Below are 15,564 nucleotides of genomic sequence, written 5' to 3' on the forward strand. Positions count from 1 at the left end.
GAGAATGTCTTTAAATATCTCCCTTTTGTCAGCGCGGTATAAGGGTGTACGGAATGTTCGCCTGCGCCACTCTTGTCGTGTGTTGATGACATATCTATCTATCTATCTATCTATCTATCTATCTATCTATCTATCTATCTATCTATCTATCTATCTATCTATCTATCTATCTATCTATCTATCTATCTGTGTCTGTCTGTCTATCTATATATCTGTCTGTCTATCGTTTCGAATGAATTATTTTAAGTCTATGATAGCAACTGAAAGCGATTTCTCTGCATGAATGTGTGTGGGGTGAATGAGGTCAAAGGGGAGTTTCAGTTCAGTGATTCTCGGGTATCAAGCATCAGAAGGTAAGGAAGGACATTAGGAACAGAGAGATGAAGGAGGGTTTAAATTCGTAAACTAACCAAAATAACATTTATGTAAGAAATATGGGCTAATTTGATAAATCATTTGAAATAAATTAGTTTTAAATCTCTATGTGTCTTCAGGCTGAATTAAACAAATACAGACATTTGTAAATGACAAACCTACACACCTTATGCAAACTAGTTTTTGAATGGTAGAAAAAGACTCTTCCCACCTTATCCACTTATAATAACAAATCTAACAATTCTGCAATAAATAAAATAGGGCTAATCAACAAAACTAAATGTATTTCTATTGTTTATTTTCAATCATATTTGTTTTGTAGAAATTGTTAATGATTGAGAATTTGATTTAGGTTTTTAAATTAAGATGAAAATATATTGTTTTGTTTTTCATTGTTCTTGCTCTCAACTGGCTTGGCCACCAAATGGGGAAAAAGAGTAACTGACAAATAAGACTGAGTGGCAGAAACAAGTAAATACCACATTAACCAGAGGTATATCACCAGTAGGTCTCCAGTCACTACAGCGGTAACGAACTTTGGTCAGTCGTTTTAGTTAGATTCAGAAGAGTATATCTGACAAATACTAAAGAGTGAATAATTGCATCATTCATTTCATTCACTGTACATTTCTGGAAAGTACTGTGGGCGGTACTTTTCAGAATAGATACATGTTAAAATAGCTACAGGACTGAGAGGGGTCAAAACATTCAGGAAACTGCAGCAAATGTGACATCAGTGACCTCAACTACTTGGAGAGTCAGGAGCGAACTGGACATCCCGGCCATAATTTAATGAAGGCAAATGACAATTGAAAATGTTTTTAATCTATGAAACAAATACAAAAAAACCCCAAAACGCTTTATTGGATTCCATCAAAGGGGCAAATAACTGAAAACTGATAAAATTTAAGGCTTTCATGGATTCAATTTAAAAATATTATATATATATATATAAACATTTTAACCATGCATATCGCTTTTACAATAGTACTAAACATGATTTTACATATCATAAACACAAAAATTCATACTGAAATTTGTGATAAGCTCTTATCTGATGTGGTAGTTCTTTGTTTCGAGCACAGCAGAGCAGATAGACTGTACCATTCTTAGTCAAAATGAAAAAGAAACAAGGACAGTTACAAGTCTTGCTGGAATGTATGTGTACGTTTCAAAGGTTTTCTATAAAACAACATTAATTTTTAAATCCAATGTTTCCTTAATATGCAAACATTCATTTTCTGTACAAGACTTTGCTTGATTTGTTTCAGCATGATTTTCCTTTGCCATTTTTTTCTCTTCCACCTTTATTTTAAAATGGGGTACACACAGAATACTGTTGTTTTTGACAAGACAAAGTTTACCAAGGTATTTCAGTACTGTCCCATGCATAGGCTTTACCAGTTTTATCTATATTTAGAGTGTCTATAATGCTCATGAGGCATTGGACTGAGTACTCTGTGCTGAACAGCTTGTCCTTGGGTACGTTGCGATGGTAGGGCCGAGACAAATCTGTATTCACAGTTCCAGGATGCAGGGATACACAGATAATTTTAGAGCGCCCTCGTCCCAGCTCAATGGACAGGTTTCTGGTGGCCATGTTTAAGGCAGTTTTAGACATCCTATAGCTGTACCAGCCTCCAAGAGCTGAAGACAGAAAGATAAACAAACAGAAATGTGAGCTTTGGGTTGTTGAGACAGAAACAGACCAGATGCAGCTATAGACAACTCTATAGTTAACTTCATCTGTGGCCACTCCCAGGTTAAAAAAAAGTACACTTATAATGTACGGAAATTCACACAAGAGGCAAAATCACCAGCAGTTTGCCGTTGACCACATACTGTGTAAAAAACACATTGACTGTCTACAGATTACAGAGAACTTGGCAAAAGACATTTTGAAATTCTAATTTACTAAATATATATAGTAAATTACGTGACTTCCAAACATCAAAAATATCCCAAAAAGCTGAGACGTGATCTTGCTTTTGAGAAATAAGTGACATAAGTAAAGTAAAAAGTAAAGTAAAAAGTAACTCAAGTGTACTACAAGTGGTGACTAAATACATTTTTTAAATACAGAGATAGTATGTTAAAAGTACATTCTAGTTCATATTCACAGCACAATTATATAAATAGCACCCTTAGATTATCTTAAGTTTCTTAAAAAGCACTAAAGAATAATTTTTTTGTATATTAAGTACAAAATTAGTGTGCAAAAATAGAGCACTTTAAGTATATTATGGAAGTGTAGCTACTTTTTTTAACCTGGGCTCACAGCATATTGCTATAATTGTATATTAGTAGGTGTTAATTATTTGTGCCTTGCTCAGAAAAGTAAAATGATATTCAGACTGATATATTTTGGGAAGACTGAAATTATTGTGGAAAATGTGTGTATGAGTTTCTTTGCATTATTATGCAAAATAATTATAAGATAAATGTTCAATTTGTTTTGGTATTGCCATATTTGTGGGCCCCGGAAGGCTGCCTGATTTGTATGCTCTTAAAAAGGTAATTAACAACACAAATGTTTCTTTTATGACCATTTAATAAACTATGTGTTTGTAAACAAAAATGAAAAACTGTAATTGTCCAACAAAATAGTCTATGTTTTTATTATCATCCTCTCACAAGCAAGGTCACGCCTCAGCTTTTTGGGATATTTTCGATGTTTGGAAGTCAGATAATTTACTGTATTTGATGTTAGAGAATTTTAAAATATATTTTGCCAAATTCTCTGTAATCTGTAGACAGTCAATGTGTATTTTACACAATATGTGGTCAATGGCAAACTACTAGCGATCTTTCCTCTCTAGAGATGGGGTGATCTGCATCAATGCAACGAGACCCACTAGTGGTAACTTATTTTTAATGAGTCTTATGTTTTCCTTGGTTTGATCTATTGTAAATGAAGACACATTTAAATAGTCAATTTTTTTTTTTTTAACCCATACGCTTGAGTGCAGGACAAATTTCACGTCAGATCAGGTCAGACAGAAGGCAGTCAGTTCCTCCCACATGGAGCCTCAAAATTTAACTTTCTAAATTCTTAGTTTTCCACACAAGCTCATCTGATGTTTGACAGTGGAGTAATTCTTTCATAAAGTTGTTGCTTGGCTACTGACTCCCCTGAAGCCATACCATGTTCAAACCTCATTTTCTACATAAATGGAGAAAAACTTGCTCTTGACGTATGCTTAGATACCGACCATTGTCTCCTATAGATCCCACTCTAGCAGTCATGTTCACAATGATGCCACTGTGCTGTTTCTCTTTCTTTGGGGACTGTTGGCCAAACGCCCCTGTTCCCTTCTGAAGCAAGGGGGCAAAATACTTGGCCATCACCAGTGGACCCACTGTATTAGTGGTCAAAGTGGAAATTACTCCCTGAAGGAGAGGGGAAAAAACTAATCAGGAACGCCAAAGTGTTAGAAAATAAATGTTACATGTCAAAAACATTTGAATACGCATTGGTAAAAAAGGTAAATTGGTCACCTGTGCGGACACTTCTCGTAAACTTGTTTCTCCTTTACCAGACGGATGAAGCATAGCTGAAGAATTAATGATCAAATCCACTTTCCCAAAGGCATCGCTGACACTCTCAGCCGCTTTCTTGATGTCATCTTCCCTGCAGACGTCCAGTTTCAGGACAGTCAGTCTGTCCGCGTGCTGCGCGCTCAGGGCTGCCAGATGTTGTGCGGCGTCCGGGTTTCTGCATGTGGCGACCACGGCTGTTGGAGATTTGTTTAAGAGTAGATATCTACAGAACTCAAAGCCCAGACCCCTACTCGCGCCCTGCACGAGCGCAACAGCAGCCATGACTCCGTACGAAAACGAGATGCAACTGCAAGCGAATTGGTATTGGCTGCCCTCTATAGGAGGAAGAAGGACACTTACACAACCAGCTAGTTTTGTAACTTGTGTGTTTCCGTACTACAGGGCCAACATGTAGGTTGTCAATTACGAGTTTACAAAATAATTGTTTATATATATATTATATATATATAAAGGTACAAAAGCTGCCACTGGCGAAGTACCTAAAGTGTCCATATGCTACCTTAAAGGTAATATTAGTGGGCCAACCTAAAGTGCACATATTAGTACTAAGGTACTAAAGTGTACGCTTTGAAAAAATACTGCCCCAGTGACAACTTTTGTACTTTTTTCTGAGACTAATATATATATATATGTAACCCAGTGAGGGTTATTAGTCAGTTCATTAACAGCTATTTACTGATTAAATAGTATTTATAAGTTTTATGATTCAGATAGTATCATAATAGTGTCTGTGTGTTCAGTTGATCTATCTATGTACTGCCCCTTTAAGAGCGACGCACAACTGTAAAGTTTGATTGGGATATACATGCTAAAACGTGGCTTTGCCCAGCATGTTTGTTCATTTATTGGTGATTGGTTAATCTTTGATTTATTCCCGCCTCTGTGAGGAGAAGGGAATTTCTGATTGGAGAGGAGTGGAGAGGGAGTTTTTGAGCGATCGCGAGAAGGGAGTTGGGAGATTAAGACTAAAAGATATAGTGATTTTAACTACTGACTTGGTGAGTTAAATATATATTCTGTTTTTTGAAGACTTTTGTTTGTTATGGTTGTGTTTTATACTTGGTACAAGAGTTTAAAGTAAGGTTATTTTTTCGTCTGAGCCTGCTTCCCAGCGCAGCACGAAGCTTTGTTCATTATTAAGACTGAGTGAGAAACCAGACGGCTAACTGGCGTCTGGCTGCAAATAGTCATCTGAGTTTGGTTCATTTTGGGTACAAGACTGATTTCCTTGAGTGAGTTAAAGCTCCGGAGTCCGGACCAGGCCGCCCTCTTATCCCCGCTGACATAGTGGAGAGTACCGCGCCGCCTTTCTGCCGACTGCCGGGGAGGCTACAGGACGATCAGCTGTTTCCAAGGAGGAACATCGCGGAGTTCATCTGCATTCATCAGGAGTTCAGGTGATTTGTTGATTTATTTTGGCTCATTTGAGTGAAGAGGCCATTTGCTGTTTTCAAGGCCACAACGCTCCCCAGCAACGTTACAGGCCTGCAACGGGGTGGGTTGTTTTGACTGTGTGAGTGTGTGTGTGTGGGCCCACGCTGTCATATTGACGATTGTTCTGCATTCGTGTGTTTTATTCTGTGGGTTTTGGTTTTATTTACCATCTAAGTGTGGTGTGGGGCTACTGATTTCCCCATCACATACATAGGGTTTACTGATATTTCTATTGGTGATTTAATCCTATATATGGTGTACTGTATTAATTTACGGGTATTAAGAGTTATTTCTCAAAAGTAATATACATTTCTGACTTTTGATAATCCATTCCAGTGTTTATATATACACTATTCCTTTATTTTATTTTTTATTTTTGTTTCCCCTGTTGTTTTAATAAATCTTATGGTTAATCTCTTTAAACTTACCTTTTGGGTGGATTGAGTTTAATTTCCTTTCTGTATAAGAATAGTATTAAAAGAGTATAAATATATTTAGTCTGGGGTACAGTAGCCAACTAGGGTAATAGGAGAGACATTCATATAAAGTCGAGAGACATTGTTAGAACCTGGGTGCTCCGCCCTATTAAAGGTTAAGGGTAGGGGGGGGGCGCTACATAATATGGGGGCTCGTCCGGGATCCATCTTCCTGTTACCCTGATGAAGAAAAAAGAGACACTGAAAACAAGAGCTGAATTATATTTTAAGCTTAAATACGTTAACTGATAACTATCTGCCTGAAGTTTCAGCATGGCCTTTGGAAGTAACCCATTCCTGCACGCTGAACTGTCCAAGTGGTGTAAGGAGGCAGAGATAGAGGAGGCCCATGCCATACTGTTGATTGGTGTACCTGCAACTACTGAAGTAGCCAGTATCGAAGATGCTGTTCAGACTGTGAAAGTTTTTGGAAGAGTGCGAGTAAGAGACTCAAAATTGGGGCCAAGTCCTGGTACCCTCTTGGTGCTATGTGAGTGTCGTGAGGTCATCGATCCTGCCCGCATTCCCACTGAACTACTGCGGCCTGATGGGGAGGAGTCATGGAAAATTTTAGTGGCCCCTGTTGATGTTTCAGCCTCTGAGTTTTCCAAGAGATTGTCAAAGTTCTTAACAGATGAAGGAAAATTTATGACTGACATACAGGCCTTGTCCTCTCCACACAGTTCCAGTTCTCCTGAGTCTATCATACGCGCGGTGGGTGAACTTCTGGAGAAGACAACGAAACCATCCGGTGAACTTAATGCTTATCGACGGCTACGTATCTTTTCTGGCACAGTGCCAATACCGACTGGAGAGGAAAGTCTAGAAAACTGGATAGAACAGGCCAGATTAATGACTGAGGAATGTGAGTGTTCTGAAAAGGAAAAACGGCGAAGAGTAATGGAGAGTGTGAAAGGGCCAGCCCTTGACATCATCAAAGCTGTTCGATTTTCATGTCCTGAGACAAGTGCTTCTCAATATTTGGAAGCGTTAGAAAACACATTTGGAACCTTTGAGTCAGGGGAGGATCTATACTTTGCCTTTCGTCTCTTACGTCAATTCCCTGGGGAAGCTTTGTCTGACTTTCTGCGTAGGATGGAGAAATCCTTAACTAAAGTAGTGCAGAGAGGAGGGTTGAGCCTCAAGATGATGGACAGAACAAGGGTTGAACAGCTGATTAGAGGTGCGGTAGAGTCGGATCTGATGCTTCTGCAATTAAGACTGAGGGAGAGAAGAGAACAGCCGCCAATGTTCTTAGCCCTGCTAAATGAAATCAAAGAAGCCGAGGAGAACGAAAGCTCTCGCCATAAAATCAAGGCTTCCGTGAAGCCCATACAGTTGAGACAGGATGGTAAGCTAGACTCTCCTGTGATCAGACAACTCCAAGCAGATATTCAGGAACTAAGATCCAAATTCTTGGAAGATCCAAATACCGTTTCTGTCTCTGCCATGAGGGTGGATCCAAAAGATAATCAGGAAAAGAAAAGAGCTGATTCCACTGGAGAGTCTGAAGTACAAGCGTTAAAGAAGCAAGTTCAACAACTGCAACAACAGCTGGCAGTAATGAGTTTTAGTTCCACTGCTCAGTCACCCCAAGCTCAGCAAAGCACCAGGTCTGTTCCTGTATCATATAGAGAAAGGCCAGTTAAGCACAGAGAGGATTTCTTCTGTTATCGGTGTGGAGAGGATGGACACATCGCTACCAAGTGTCAATCACCGGAGAACAACTCTCAAGTAATACAGAAGTTGTTACGTGCTCTGCGAAAAGCTAAGTCTGAAAATAACCCTGTGACTGGAAACAGTGCCACTTCTAACAGCTTAGACTGTTTCTCTAAAAAGAGTCAAACTGTGGTCAGTGGGGTAAGTCAACTTCCTAGAGGCTTAGTGGGTCCCGCCTCCACCGTTCCTGTGGAGCTGAATGGATGTTCTTGTCAAGCTTTACTGGACAGTGGGTCCCAGGTCACCATTGTATTCGAACAGTGGTATTCCAGATACTTATCGCAGATACCCATCCATCCACTCACTGGATTGTCCATTTGGGGACTGAGCTCTTCTAGTTATCCATACAAGGGATACATAATAGTGGATGTTTTGCTTCCTGTTCCCCTCACTGGGGTCAAAGAGTCAGTTTCCATTCTCGCTTTGGTCTGCCCTGAACCTCAAGGTCCTCAGCAAGTTCCCGTAATAATTGGCACCAATGCAAGCTTCTTTCAACGTCTGACCATGCTCAGTCAGGACTCTGGTGTGTCAAATCATGCCCACTCACTGAGAATTCAGTCATCGGTTTTAAAACCATTTTTCCAGCGGGTCAAGGGAAAAGAGGAAGCCCCAGAGTCAGCTGATGGACAAGTAAAGTGGAAAGGACCAGGAGTCCTTACTATCCCCTCACGAGGTGAAAGCTATGCAGTGTGTAAAGTGGAGTGTGAGAAGCCACTGAGAAAAGACATTTTTCTTGTGGAAACACCCATGGACAGTCATCTTCCAGCTGGGCTGTTTATCCCTCCAACGGTTATGTCTTCTTCTGCCATTGATGTGAACCACTTCAGAGTGCTGGTATGCAATGCGACCTCTAAAGACATCCGCATCCCAACTGACACAGTAATTGCTAAAGTTTTTGCAACTGACACGGTCACAGTTACGCCAGATGCTCCGATAGATCCGAAGAGGATAGATCCCAGCGTGTTCAAGTTTGGCGACTCTTCTATTCCTGCTGCTTGGGAGAAAAGGCTGAGAGAGAAGTTAGCTGAACACGGAAACGTGTTTTCCCTTGAGGAGTGGGATGTGGGCCGAGCAAAAGGAGTGAAACATAATATTAGACTGAGTGACAGCCGACCATTTAGGGAACGATCCAGACGTGTTGCACCTGCAGACATTGACGACGTGAGGCGGCACCTTAAAGACCTGTTGGCTGCAGGCATCATAACAGAATCCAGGAGTCCTTATGCCTCACCAATTGTGATTGCGCGGAAGAAAAATGGAACCATTCGTATGTGCATAGACTACCGCACTTTGAATTCCAGAACAATTCCTGATCAATACACCACTCCCAGAATAGATGATGCTTTGGACTCTCTGTCTGGAAGTAAATGGTTCTCCGTCTTAGACTTGCGTAGTGGCTATTATCAGATCGAGATGGCTGATGAGGACAAGGAAAAAACAGCTTTCATCTGTCCTCTGGGGTTTTACCAGTTCGAGCGTATGCCACAGGGGATCACGGGAGCTCCTGCCACATTTCAGCGGCTAATGGAGAGAGCTGTTGGAGATATGCATCTTCTCCAGGTCATTGTGTATCTGGACAACATCATTGTCTTTGGCCGTACATTAGAAGAGCACGAGGAAAGGCTGCTGAAAGTGTTGGCTCGGCTGGAAGAATATGGGCTCAAAGTATCTATAGACAAGTGCCAGTTTTGTCAGCCACAAGTCAAATATGTGGGACATATTGTTTCTACTGATGGGATAGCTGCTGATCCCGAGAAGGTGAAAGCAGTGTCACACTGGGAGATGCCGCACGATTTGAAGTCTCTGAGGTCCTTTCTGGGATTTTGTGGTTTCTACCGCCGTTTTATTAAGAACTACTCTGGCATTGTGAGACCACTGACTGACTTAACCAAAGGTTATCCCCCTGTTAAAAGTCACTACAAATCTGTACCGAAAGGCAAGTACTACCATGAGTCAGAGCCGTTTGGTGAGCGCTGGGCCTCCAGCTGCACAGAGGCCTTTCATAACATCATCTATTGCCTTACACATGCCCCAGTACTGGCCTATGCAGATTCAGCTAAGCCCTATGTCCTACATGTCGACGCAAGCTTGAGTGGTTTAGGTGCCGTGTTAAATCAGGAACACCCAGATGGACTGAGACCTGTCGCCTATGCCAGCCGCAAACTGAGTGCTGCTGAACGCAACTATCCCATTCATCAGTTGGAATTCCTGGCACTCAAGTGGGCCGTTGTGGATAAATTCCACGATTACCTGTATGGAGCAAAGTTCACAGTTAGGACGGATAACAACCCCCTCACCTACGTTCTGACCACCGCTAAGCTTAGTGCAACGGGACATCGGTGGCTGGCAGCCTTAGCCACATATGACTTTAGCCTTCAGTACAAGCCGGGACGTCACAACATTGATGCGGACGTACTGTCACGCTATCACGCACCCACTGAATTGTCACAAGAATGGGTGGACTTACCAAGATCAGGAGTAAGGGCCATCTGTCAGCTGGCTGATACTCACACCTCCGATGAATCATACAGTAGGCTGGTGGATCAGTTGGGTGCTACTCCAGAAGTCATTCCCTCTGTGTATGTTTGTCCTGTACAGTTGGAAATAGGACACAAAGAGCAGTTGTCAAATTATGACTTGAGACTAGCACAAGAGCAAGACCCCATCATCGGACAGGTGAAGCAGGAAGTGGAGAAAGGGCATATACTTAACACTACAAAAAGTTCTAACCCCATTGAGAATCTCTTACGGCAACAGGGCTTGAAGCTGAACATTCGCCACAACCTCTTGTACCGAATTACAACAAGTACCAGCGGGAGAGAGAGAGAGCAGCTAGTTTTACCAGAAAGATACCGGGCCCAGGTGCTACAGTCTCTTCATGACGGGGCAGGTCACCTTGGAATTGAGAGAACCACAGAACTTTGCAAAGATCGTTTCTACTGGCCACGCATGAACAAAGACGTGGAGCAGTATGTGAAGGAATGTGGACGATGTATCACTAGGAAGACTTTACCTCAAAGATCGGCTTACATGAACAGCATAACGAGCAGTGGCCCACTAGATCTTGTATGCATCGATTTCCTGTCTATTGAACCTGACTCGAAGGGAATCTCCAACGTGCTGGTCATCACAGATCACTTCACCCGCTATGCTCAGGCATATCCTGCAAGAGACCAGAAAGCATTAACAGTGGCCAAGATCCTTGTTGAAAAGTTTTTCATACATTATGGTTTGCCTGCACGCATTCACTCCGACCAGGGGCGTGATTTTGAAAGTAGGCTCATCAAAGAACTCCTGGGAATCTTGGGAATTCGCAAGTCTCGGACATCGCCTTACCACCCTCAAGGAGACCCGCAGCCGGAGCGTTTCAATCGAACTCTTCTTTCCATGCTGGGTACCCTGGATCCTGCCCAGAAGAACAGGTGGAGCCAAAGCATCAGTCAGTTGGTGCATGCGTACAACTGTACTAAAAATGAAGCAACTGGTTACTCACCTTATTACCTGTTGTTCGGGAGAGAAGCTCGTCTTCCGGTGGATGTATGCTTTGGGACTTCGGCAGCTGGTGAGAGTGGGATGAAACATCTGGAGTATGTCGAGAGAATGAAAAGAGAGCTGCAGAATGCCTACCACTTAGCCTCGGAGAGTTCTCTAAAGACACAGCAAAGGAACAAGAGACTGTACGACCGTAAAGTGAAATATCAGACTTTGGAGAAAGGAGATCGGGTTCTTATTAAGAACCTGGCCATTACAGGAAAGCATAAGTTACAGGATCGCTGGAACTCATTACCGTACCTCGTTATGGAGAAACTGTCAAACTTACCGGTATACAGGGTAAAGCCAGAGACCGGCACAGGGAGTGTCAGGACCTTGCATCGAGACCATTTGTTACCTATCGGAGATAGAGTGAGGTTGTACTTACCTGATGAGAGGAAAGAGGTCCAGCTTCCAGTTGTGACCAGGGCAAAAGCTGTGGAGAAAACACAAAGAGAGCAATCAGAACAAGATCGTTGTGATTCAATAGATCACTCTGATAGTGATGAAAGTAGCCTGTGTGATTACTTCCCAGTTCAACCAAGGAGACCGGTCAGACAGATGCACACCCCATCAGTAAATACAGAAAACTTAGAGGTCCATAACAGCCATGAAAGAGTTCCTTATCAAAGGGAAGTGATGAGAGATCTACCAGAGTGGGAAGCGGAATGTATCTCTTTGCCGACCCCTGATCGGATAGAGGATCTGGAATCAGAAGGGGGAGACGGGCAGTTCATGAATCTCCAAAAAGAAGCAGAAACTGAAAGAGTTGAACCTCGTCCTAAGAGACAAGTAAAACCAGTGAAAAAACTGAGTTATGATGAACTGGGGCAATCTATGGACAGACCCTTAACCCTAGTATATAGGGGTATGGTGGTGCAAATTGAAGATTCCCCAAGAAAGAAAAATGTTTGCAAAACATTGTGGTGCCACCCTATGGCCCTGTGCTCTCAATGTTTTAGACTGAGTGAAAACTTAAAATCTAGAGCCCGGGTACTAATGTAGATGGCTAGTCTCATGGGGACATGAGTCATAAAGAAGGGGGAGAGTGTAACCCAGTGAGGGTTATTAGTCAGTTCATTAACAGCTATTTACTGATTAAATAGTATTTATAAGTTTTATGATTCAGATAGTATCATAATAGTGTCTGTGTGTTCAGTTGATCTATCTATGTACTGCCCCTTTAAGAGCGACGCACAACTATAAAGTTTGATTGGGATATACATGCTAAAACGTGGCTTTGCCCAGCATGTTTGTTCATTTATTGGTGATTGGTTAATCTTTGATTTATTCCCGCCTCTGTGAGGAGAAGGGAATTTCTGATTGGAGAGGAGTGGAGAGGGAGTTTTTGAGCGATCGCGAGAAGGGAGTTGGGAGATTAAGACTAAAAGATATAGTGATTTTAACTACTGACTTGGTGAGTTAAATATATATTCTGTTTTTTGAAGACTTTTGTTTGTTATGGTTGTGTTTTATACTTGGTACAAGAGTTTAAAGTAAGGTTATTTTTTCGTCTGAGCCTGCTTCCCAGCGCAGCACGAAGCTTTGTTCATTATTAAGACTGAGTGAGAAACCAGACGGCTAACTGGCGTCTGGCTGCAAATAGTCATCTGAGTTTGGTTCATTTTGGGTACAAGACTGATTTCCTTGAGTGAGTTAAAGCTCCGGAGTCCGGACCAGGCCGCCCTCTTATCCCCGCTGACATAGTGGAGAGTACCGCGCCGCCTTTCTGCCGACTGCCGGGGAGGCTACAGGACGATCAGCTGTTTCCAAGGAGGAACATCGCGGAGTTCATCTGCATTCATCAGGAGTTCAGGTGATTTGTTGATTTATTTTGGCTCATTTGAGTGAAGAGGCCATTTGCTGTTTTCAAGGCCACAACGCTCCCCAGCAACGTTACAGGCCTGCAACGGGGTGGGTTGTTTTGACTGTGTGAGTGTGTGTGTGTGGGCCCACGCTGTCATATTGACGATTGTTCTGCATTCGTGTGTTTTATTCTGTGGGTTTTGGTTTTATTTACCATCTAAGTGTGGTGTGGGGCTACTGATTTCCCCATCACATACATAGGGTTTACTGATATTTCTATTGGTGATTTAATCCTATATATGGTGTACTGTATTAATTTACGGGTATTAAGAGTTATTTCTCAAAAGTAATATACATTTCTGACTTTTGATAATCCATTCCAGTGTTTATATATACACTATTCCTTTATTTTATTTTTTATTTTTGTTTCCCCTGTTGTTTTAATAAATCTTATGGTTAATCTCTTTAAACTTACCTTTTGGGTGGATTGAGTTTAATTTATTTATAGAGTATAAATATATTTAGTCTGGGGTACAGTAGCCAACTAGGGTAATAGGAGAGACATTCATATAAAGTCGAGAGACATTGTTAGAACCTGGGTGCTCCGCCCTATTAAAGGTTAAGGGTAGGGGGGGGGGCGCTACATATATATATATATAAGTACAAGTGTTGTCACTTATCTATTTTCCTTTTGTGCGGCACCCCCCCAATCATTTTGCGCCCAAGGCAACTGCCTATGCCACGGGCCGGCCCTGGAGTCGTGAATGCATGAATATCGTTGCATTTGACTAAAAACTAAATGGCATCTGTGAAGAAAAGATGTTTGACCATTCCTCAGAACAAACTTTATTTGTATAACTATATTCTTACAGTTACTTTTAGGCAGCTGCTCAGCTCCCAGTGAATGACTTCAGTGCACACAGATGCCCCAGCAGAGCAGCCGCAGGTGTAGTTCATATGTGAGTGATTCTATAATTAGGGGTACATGTCAGGTCCATGGACTCTATTATCAATTTGACTAATTTTTCATTAACCTTTCACTTCAAACAATGATCACTTTTATATCAGGGGACATTTCTAATTAATTTAATACAAAAATCCAACAAATATCCATCTTTTATCTTGCAAAAATGGCTTATTCCATACTGGAAGTTGCTGTTTTTGTGCTGTCCGATTTGGTAAATGTGAGGTTTTGCTCTTCAGATTAGCTCTAAAATACATTTTTCTGCATATATTTCTTATAATTATTTGTGCAAAATAATCATTAAATTATGAGAAAGGTGTTTAAAAAAATATTTTGCTCATGCATCTATATTAAATCATCCATTTTGTGTATGTCAGTGTTAGTGTCAACTGTGTTACTCACTATAAAAACCCCTATAAATCAGCAATGGTTTGTTCCAAAGTCCTTTTTTGGAGGGAAGTTTGAAGACAGTGTGGAAAGTTATAACTTCTCCTCTTCAATATTTTATCTATATTATTGTCTGCACGTAGAGTAGATTAATTGACCGTCAACTGTGTTATCAACATGTTCTGGTGAACTTGCGTCACATGTTATATTTATAAATATGTAGAGAAAGAATATAAAAACATAAGTTAATCAAGGTCATGTACTAACTAGTCCAAGGTCAGCAGTTTGCACAAGGCCCTAAAATGGCCGAAATGTCATCTGTGTTACCCATCAGCTGTAACACAGTTGACAAGGATTAACACGGTTGACATTGTTGGCAATTCAGGGTCAATTTATGCAATTTATACACACCGAAGAAGGCTTTTGAGCCAAAACGTATGTGTCCTTGTCCTATTGGTGATAAAATGTAGAATAAAATTAAAAGAAAAGACTATTTCATGTGAGTGCGGATCATGGTTTTGTATAATAAGTGATTTAATGGATCAACGTGCCTAAACGAAAGATCAAGCGACGAAAGAGCACAGTGCAAACAACTTTTGTGGGTCAATTTATGCTCCCACTGAGTGCTGTTGATAAAAAAAAAAAATATTCACAAACTATTGTCATTACACGCAAATTACATAGGAATTGCCTAAATACCATGATTTGCATTACAATGGATAAACTTAACTGATCTAATCACGGACACACTTTCTATGAACTCAGTAGGCCTATCCATAATATTATATGCACATTATATTCATATTTGTCAAGGGTTATGAAGCATTCAGAATTCCTCATGATTGACTTAAACGTATAATATTATAGATCTGGCATATATCTGTTTCTGTAGGGTGACCATACGTGCCATTTTTCCCAGACATGGCTAAAATCTAGGTTTCGACTTTGTTTGCGTGTGGTGTATGACATCGGTTCCTTATGTTTTCGAAAAGCTCTCAAGGTACTTTGAATCAAAGCAATATAGAAATCCTGGCCAGGACATGTCCGGGAAGAATGGCATGTATGGTCACCCTAGTTTCCACATAGTCATGACTGATAAAGTGTTATGATGTTATTGAACCTGAAGTCCTTACAACTTGAAGTGTCATGATGCATTGTAAAACTTAATTTAACTTTATAATAATGTAATATAGTCATTAACTTTATAATGTATGTTATTATAATGTGTGTGTGTTTAAATTGCTTTATGGATACTAAGGTCATACCTGTCAACTGTGTTATGTGTGGTTTTTATGTTATAAATCTTTTAAA

At 40.9% G+C, this 15,564-nt stretch overlaps 1 protein-coding gene across 1 annotated transcript; it reads right to left on the reverse strand.

Annotated features, from left to right (window-relative positions):
• Positions 1 to 1,671: 1,671 nt before the first annotated feature.
• Positions 1,672 to 4,207, reverse strand: LOC306886182 (C-signal-like). Its single transcript, XM_079443102.1, has 3 exons — positions 3,874 to 4,207; positions 3,588 to 3,765; positions 1,672 to 2,022 (listed from the first exon to the last, which is right to left on the reverse strand). The coding sequence occupies exons 1-3, from the start codon at positions 4,195 to 4,197 to the stop codon at positions 1,736 to 1,738; spliced, it is 789 nt and encodes a 262-aa protein (XP_079299228.1). The 5' UTR covers positions 4,198 to 4,207; the 3' UTR covers positions 1,672 to 1,735.
• Positions 4,208 to 15,564: the final 11,357 nt, after the last annotated feature.

This window comes from Barbus barbus (genome assembly GCF_936440315.1).
Source record: "Barbus barbus genome assembly, chromosome: 20".
In the NCBI taxonomy this organism is placed as follows: Eukaryota; Metazoa; Chordata; class Actinopteri; order Cypriniformes; family Cyprinidae; genus Barbus; species Barbus barbus.

Coding starts and splice junctions, on each gene's coding strand:
- LOC306886182 (XM_079443102.1), bottom strand. CDS start 4,197: ATGGCTGCTGTTGCGCTCGTGCAGGGCGCGAGTAGGGGTCTGGGCTTT. Junction 3,766..3,873: donor TACGAGAAGTGTCCGCACAG/GTGACCAATTTA, acceptor CCTCTCCTTCAG/GGAGTAATTTCCACTTTGAC. Junction 2,023..3,587: donor GGGATCTATAGGAGACAATG/GTCGGTATCTAA, acceptor TTCTGTCTTCAG/CTCTTGGAGGCTGGTACAGC.